This window comes from Austrofundulus limnaeus, unplaced genomic scaffold, assembly GCF_001266775.1.
Source record: "Austrofundulus limnaeus strain Quisiro unplaced genomic scaffold, Austrofundulus_limnaeus-1.0 Scaffold61, whole genome shotgun sequence".
Lineage (NCBI taxonomy): Eukaryota > Metazoa > Chordata > Actinopteri > Cyprinodontiformes > Rivulidae > Austrofundulus > Austrofundulus limnaeus.
This window is the reverse complement of record NW_013952463.1, coordinates 1681205-1688842: the sequence shown is the minus strand read 5'-3', so window position 1 is coordinate 1688842 and position 7638 is coordinate 1681205. Positions and strand designations below refer to the sequence as shown.

Here is a 7638-nt window from a genome sequence, read left to right as displayed (position 1 = left end):
GGTAGCCATGATACCAGAGCCTGTCTGTATAATGTCTTGTGACGTCCACGGCCTACCCCAGTTACCACTACTGTGCATGTGTGTCAAGGACAGAAAGGCAGATGTGGCAGTGGAAGGTGTCAAAGCAGTTTGGGGAGAAAAAAATAGTAAAGAACAAAAAAAAAAGAAAACGATTAATCGATTATTAAATTAATCATCGATTAATTGATTAATCGTTGCAGCCCTAGAAGAGTCGCTAGATTTTCACTAGTCTCTTTTCTGAAAAACAGTAAAGGGGTCTGAAATCTCCGTAAATATAGCAACCTGCTGCCTCTCATGTCAGCGAGCCGTGTGTCGGGTCTATACTGTCACACATTGAAACGGTCAAATTATCGTATATTAGGGGATTTTGGGAATTATTGATCGTACATTGTACAGAGGGAAAAAATATCGTACGAATACAATAATTATCGTACGTCTGTTAACACTGGTCTGTACTAAAAATAAAACCACAGTTTGTTCAACTACCACAAAAAACAGACTTCAAAATCTAACCCACTTGGTTACCAAACTAGACCTGGCAGAAACAACAAGGCCAAACAAACCAGAAAGAAAACCTGCAGACAAAATGATGAGCTGTGCTGATGAACAAGAGCAGAGCTTAAATAGAAGAGGGTCTTCTGTGACTGGATGAGCAGAAGTTGAATGATCCAATCCAAATGCAGGGGATGTCCACCAGGAGGAGCCAGGAGAGGCCAGCCAATCGCAGAGTTGTCACAGCACAGCAGGTCCAGCATCAGATACCTGCAGCAGCAAAGTCTTTTACAAAACAAAATGGCCTCAGGCTATAACATGCACATAAACAAATACCAACTCTTCTCGGCTTATTTTGCTGTTGACACTTATTTTGGTCTTCTGGTACCACCTGGTGCTGCCAATCAGGTGCCCACTATAAGATTTACTGCCAAGAAGCATCGATACAACATTTTCTGGAGCTAGAAGTGACAGTATTTTAACAAAAACCTGTTTGTCCTCCGTGTGTGTGTCCCTCTGATGATGAGCAGGTGCTGGCAGGAGGACAGGTGCTGGACTGCTTGGCCACACTGCGAAAAGATAACACAGGTTACGACCTGAAACAGCTCTTCATCGGCTCAGAAGGCACTTTGGGAGTCATCACCGCCGTCTCCATCCTCTGTCCGCGAAAACCCAAATCTGTGAATGTGGTTTTCTTGGGTAGGAGAGTCAGTTTCTCACATCTGTGTGTAAAAAGCTGGTTTAAAAACAGTCGGGGTAAATGATCCTGATCACTCAGTTTGTGCTTCTTTCAGGATGTGAGACCTTCGAGCAGCTGCTGAGGGCCTTTCAGCTGTGCAGAGGCATGCTGGGAGAAATTCTGTCAGCCTTCGAGTTCCTCGACAGCGAATGCATGAGGCTGCTGAAAACGCACCTCAAACTGACCAATCCCATCTCTGGTACACGTCCACACATGCGCATACACGTGATCGGTACAAAACCAAACGTATAACAGTCCGTCTGTGTCGCTCTGCTCTGCAGACTGCCCGTTCTACATCCTCATAGAAACATCTGGATCTGATCCGAGTCACGACGAGCAGAAGCTTCACAACTTTCTGGAGGAAGCGATGACGTCGTTACTCGTTTCTGATGGAACTGTAGCGACCGAGGAGTCAAAAATAAAGGTAACCTCCTCTTCTGTCTTTAAAATATAAAAGGGTTCTCTGACCACTAGCATGTCGGCTTTAAAGCTGACCCTTCATGTATTTGGCCAGTTGGATGGATCTCTTCATATTTAAAAAAAATCATGCTGGAATGGAAATCTTTTTTTTTTTTTTTTGTTTTAGCTCTGAACCCAGAGCAGTACTCTACATACTTAAGTATATGTTTATTTATCGCAAGTCATCGCAGTATTAAGCCCTGTTATCACATATTGCAGGTTTTCCTAATATCCTGCAGCCCTATTATTTACAGTAACCTTTAAAACCAAATAGTCTCTTCTTTTCAAGGAGTTTTAAGTATTTATTTAAGAGTTTTTCAAATCAAAATCCCGTTTCCATGTTCTTCCCAGCGTTTAGTCAGTCTCAAAGGTAAAAACAAAACTGTGATGGATGCAGCCTTTCCGTTCGCTCTCTTCCAGGCTCTGTGGTCGATGCGTGAACGCGTCACAGAGGCTCTGACTCACGACGGCTTCAACTACAAGTACGACATTTCACTTCCTGTGGAGCAGATCTACCACCTGGTGACGGACATGAGGCAGCACTTGGGAAACCGGGCCAAGAGTGTGGTGGGATACGGGCATGTTGGTAAGGCGTCATCTTTTTTTTTTTTTTTTTTGAGTTTTAACCTGGTGTCTTCCTCCTTCACGTCTTTAAACACTCGTTCTGCAGGCGACGGAAACATCCACCTGAACGTCACGTCTGCTGCCAGGGACCCCGCCCTCCTGGCTGCCATCGAGCCTTTTGTTTACGAGTGGACAGCCAGGCACCACGGCAGCATCAGTGCTGAACATGGACTGGGCCTGAAGAAGAGGAACTACATCCACTACAGCAAGTCGAGCCAAGCTGTGGCCCTCATGGGCCACATCAAGACCATGCTGGACCCCAAAGGGATCCTTAACCCATACAAGACTTTACCAGATCATCTACGATGATTTTGGGGTAACAGACCTTTATCCTTGACATATGATTTGTGACTGATTTCCTTTTCCTGGTGTTTGTTGTTGTGCAATAGAAAAAATACCAGATTTTCTTTTGTAAATAGTTAACTAGTTCAGTGCTGTTCAACTAAACTGCTCAGGGGGACACAGCAGCTGATCATACAATAATTAGTCATTCTGTAAGTTTAATTTAAAATCGAATTTGATCTTAAATGAGCTCACTGGCAGAGTTTTGTATTTCTGTCCTTGATCATTTATATGATTTAAAAAATGTTTCTTACATTTATTTAAAATTCAGTATTAGTTTGAATGGTGGGCCAGACTGAGCTTACCTACAGGCCGGGAGTGGCCCGCAGACTGCCAGTTGAAAAGTCCCTGAAGTGCATGTGACATTAATTTTTTTGTAATAAATAGAAACATTAATGGACAGAGAACATTGAAAACAAAATTCATGTTGCTGAGATGAACAGTTGGTGAGATATTTGGAGGCGCAGCAACAGGAAGTGATGTCAAAGTGGAATATAAACAGAGCGTTGCTACAACTGACAGACTGTAGAGAAGATTCTGATGTTTCTTTAGATTTTTAATCACTATCAGAGAGATGAAGAGTCAAGTTCAAATATTGTTTCAACAAACAAACACCAGGGAGTTTTTTTTTCTTAGCGTTCTCCTTTGATGTCACTTCCTGTTTCATTTTGGCTGAGCCAAAATCATAACATGCCAGTTCTGTGATAAAATGGGTAAAATCATGTGTATAATGCAAAGTTCCTTAAACATAAATATGATACTTTGATTATATTTAAAGGACGTGCATGTCACAGGCACTTTAAAATCCTGTCCATGTAAATAAATTAGTACAGTAAAATTATTTAAAGCTACATTAAATTCAACACACAGGGATCTAATAAAATCACAACACAGGCTGACTAACCATTAGGCAATAGTGCAGTAAATGTTTTATTACATATAAAAAAGACAAAGCAACAGTTTTTCTCTTTAAAACAAAGGCAGCTTTTTTAAACTAACGTCTTTGTACACCTAGGCAACTTCTGAGTTTGAAAAACAAGTTCCTAAATAAAAACCGTTTCCAACGGAGATGAAGTGTTTGGTTTTATTATCCAGGCAATTTGTACAGCGTGGCTGGAGAGGAGCGGACGTCCAGTTTGCTACATGAAGACTATTTTCATCATTTCATCATCGTCAATAAAAGATAGAAGGAAAAGAAAAATAACTAGCTCCTTTCCAAGCTGGTCTGCATCATTCCTCTGCCTAACTGTGCCCAGCAGAGATTTTATTTTCCTATTTTAAAATACAGATTTCTATCAGGAGATAGTTGTGTTCGAAGCAGCTGTAAACACACAGCTGTAGTGTTTCATACAAGAAATGTCCTGTTTTTCCTCATCAAATCATTTCCTATCTGATCACTGAAGGGTACAACAGTCCAATAAAGTTGATGCTTATATAAGTTTATAGCTTACATATATCCTCAGTAGTGTGGTAAAAGTGGAGGTTTAATACATATATCATAGTACTTTTTTCCCCCAAAAGATTTTAAAACAAGGTTGGTTCTAGTGGCTCTTCTTCCTTTTCTATGTGAACGTGTATTTGTGAGCGTTGGCTTGGGTCTAATGAAGCTAAATGAGTGGGACTGGCTTTGATTGTCTCTGAGCTGGAGATCAGAAACTGAGACGCTCGGCCCGAAGCGTTCGATGTGTGAACGAAGGCCAAACCAGAGGAGAATGAATTGTGCATCGAAGCCATGTGACTGGGTACTACAACGTCCAGTGACTAACGGACCACAGTTCAGGTCAGCGGGAGCACAGTGACGACTGGTTCCTGTCCCTTTTCAGACGCGACACGTCCTCACGGGCTTCGAGTCCAACAGAGGAAGACGGAGAAAAAGGTGGAGCTTTGTCCTTCCTTCTGATCCCTCACGACTCCTTGCCCTTCTCCAGAGAGCTGTGAATCTTGTCCAGAGTCTTCTTAATGCGCAGTGCTGTGAGTCGGGCTGAGGGGTTCTGGTACCAACACTCCTTCATCAGTTTGACCAGAGCCGACAGCATCTGAGGGGACACAGAGGACAGAATATGAGTCGTGGAAGGAAACGCTGCGAGGTGACTGCAGGAGATGAATAAAACCGTTTTCAGATACCCACAGTAGCTATGTTTACATGCACAAAATTTTTTGATCAGATTGAAATGTATTCAGATTAAATAATCCGAATGTACTGTTTAAATGGACACAATCCGATCATGAAAAGTGTTTACATGCACAGGACTTTTATTCAGAATAAAAGTCCGGACATGTGCAGTGTTGTAAACGTTCAGCTCTACTTCAGTGTTACAAACGTAAACAACGCTCCTCTGTGCGCTCAGGACGGACCCGTGTCAGCTTTTAATAACGGTAGAGACATCGTTACTCCTCGGTTGAGCTGCAGATGAAGCAATACGTGTTTTTTTTATTTGTATTTTTTCTGAAGCAACGTCTGCTGTTTGTTTCCTTTTTCATCTGTTAAGAGAGCGTGGGGAGAATTTCTGCGTGGTGCAGCGCAGCTGGAAACGCTGCTGTCCCACCTCCTCTAAGAGCAGAACCGGGTGAATGAAAGTCAGCAGACCTGCGCACACAGGTCAGTTTTCTATAATCAGAATAAGATGATCCGATTAAGTGTTTAAAGGTTACCTGAGGATATCAGACATAAAAAAACAATAAAAAATATATAGACAGGTTACTAGACCTGTACGATTTGATACTGTCCAATAAAAACACCTTTTAAAACACTAAATTTCCTTTGTTCAAATTTATGGTTTCCAAATAAAAACAAAGAAATAAGCATTTTACTAATAAATGTTTTAACCAAGAATATGCCACTTATTATAAGTATAGAAAATAATTTCTAATGCCTTAGTCATCAATATTATCTTATTGGTATGATTTTTAATACACCCAAAACTAAGCGGTAAACTGGAAAAACAAACTTTTGTCTGGTATTTTTACTTACAGGATCTGAAAACCAGCGATTGGGAATAAAAGGCCTCTCCTGCTCCACACACACCACCTTCCTCATGTCCTCAAAGCTGGGGTCGTTTGGTACCTGATCGTAAAACGGAGGCTTGTACTCTTCAACGATGCCTGCAAAAAGACATTTAATGCTAAAAATTAGAGGAAGGAGTTTAACAGTTTCAAACAAAATGAACCATCCTAACCACAACATGGCAGTCCAATAGGGATCATCATCATCATCATGACAATAAAGCAAGACTCTCTGCATCTGTGACAAACTATTGCATCGCCGTATGTGCAGCCAACAGTGAGCTGCACACTCACTCACCGTTACTGTARGTGCGTCTTGCTATCTCCCACAGCACCAGTCCAAAGGCCCATATGTCAACTCTCTTATAGGCGTCGAAGCAGTCGGTCTGAACGGTCTCATCCAGCACTTCAGGGGCCATGTAGCGTTTGGTGCCAACCTTCGGATTGTTGCCCACGTCCAGCAGGTTGTCTGCCTGAGAGTGAGTCACCGCCAGTCCTGTCACGAGGCAACGCTGTTACTGCCAAGGCTTTAGAAACGGTGTAAGCTACACACATCGAGCTGCTACAAAGCCTAACAAAAGGCTCGTTTTTAAAAATGAATCAAAACGTGTTGAAATAAAAGCTGACCAAGGTCCGCGATGCAGCAGCGCAGCTCCTTGGTCACCAGGATGTTTTTGCTCTTCAGATCTCGGTGTGCGATGGCAGGCTTCCCCTCCGTGCCAAAGATCTCGGTGTGCAGGTGCACGAGGCCGCACGCTATCGAAGCTGCCATCGCCAAGCCCTCGCACGTCTCCACGGCGACATGCTGCAGGTAGTCATAGAGCGAACCGTTCTCGTGGTAGTGAGTGATGAGCCACAGCTGAGTGCTGGAGTTTCGAGACGTCATGTCTGACGCCATGAAGCCTGAGAGGAGAGCAGAAACAGAAAAGATCACTGAATATAATCAGTCAGTTCTGCTGCAGGTGCAGCACTTAAAGCTGCTGTATGTAGTTTCTTGGGAACCCAAAAACTTAGAAAATTTTTGAACAGAAACAACCTTGTAGTCCCTCCCCCTGCTCTCAGCTCCCCTTCCTAGGCTCCTCCCCCAAGGCAGGGCCCAGATACGGGAGCGCGCACGGTTAACCGGAGGTGAGCCACACCGTAACACACAGAGCTCAGAGCTAAGCGCTTTACAGGTAAGAACAAACCATCAACAATATATTTTTAACTAWCATGTCTTGCCCATACTTTATCTACACAAGTGCTCCTTTTGTCATAACGTTACATGTAAATTATGTTGCACTCTTTCTATAAGTTATAAATAGCTATCAAGCTAACACAACACCGATGCTGCGCAGTGGTTCTGAATTCCGGTCCTCATGACCCGCTATCCTGCATGTTTTAGCTGTTTCTCTGCTTTGGAACACHTGATTTAAATGAATGAGTGATTGACAGGCTTCTGCAGAACTTAAAGACCTGCTGAAGAGCAGGGAAACATCTAAAACATGCAGGATAGTGGGTCACCAAGACCGGAATTCAGAACCATGTTAGGAGTTCAGCAAAATGACAAGCCTGTGTATTAGTATTTTTCAGCTCAAGCCTGTATTAGTATTTTTCAGCTCGTGCTTTGCACTGTGTGATATCTTATCTTTATGCTGCAGATAGTTTTTGACAATCATCATCTACCAGCTGACGGAGAGAAGCTGTGGTGAAGAATCACGCAGGTCACTGGGAGACGCAGCAGCGTGGCTTCAGCTCCTGAGAACCTCAGCAGGACATCTGCATCTCAACCCTACCTTCCACTCATCAAACCATATATTCTGCAGGCAGGAGTCTTGTTTCTGGCCAGGAGGATCTGTAGCTGAGCTTACAGATGATGCTGAAGACAACAGTTTGTGGCTTTGCACTTCTGGTCAGAGCAGGCTGCTGAGTGTGGACTTCAAGGACTGTTTTAAACATCTTCATGGACAATACAGTGG

General features: G+C 43.0%; 2 protein-coding genes across 2 annotated transcripts in view; one reads left to right on the top strand and one right to left on the bottom strand.

The window, feature by feature from the left end:
• d2hgdh (D-2-hydroxyglutarate dehydrogenase) overlaps positions 1–3100 on the top strand; it is a gene marked incomplete at its 5' end in the record, with an annotated part of 7547 nt that extends 4447 nt beyond the window's left edge. The window contains 5 exon segments of the mRNA XM_014009777.1: positions 1044–1212; positions 1308–1451; positions 1534–1676; positions 2132–2297; positions 2382–3100. Coding sequence (XP_013865231.1) covers positions 1044–1212; positions 1308–1451; positions 1534–1676; positions 2132–2297; positions 2382–2644 — 885 coding nt within the window. The 3' untranslated portion in view covers positions 2645–3100.
• A 477-nt stretch (positions 3101–3577) lies between these two features.
• Positions 3578–7638, bottom strand: part of acvr1l (activin A receptor, type 1 like) — a gene marked incomplete at its 5' end in the record, with an annotated part of 11349 nt that continues 7288 nt past the window's right edge. Inside the window, 4 exon segments of the mRNA XM_014009778.1 lie at positions 3578–4713; positions 5649–5779; positions 5979–6176; positions 6308–6583. Of these exon segments, the coding sequence (XP_013865232.1) occupies positions 4582–4713; positions 5649–5779; positions 5979–6176; positions 6308–6583 (737 nt within the window). The 3' untranslated portion in view covers positions 3578–4581.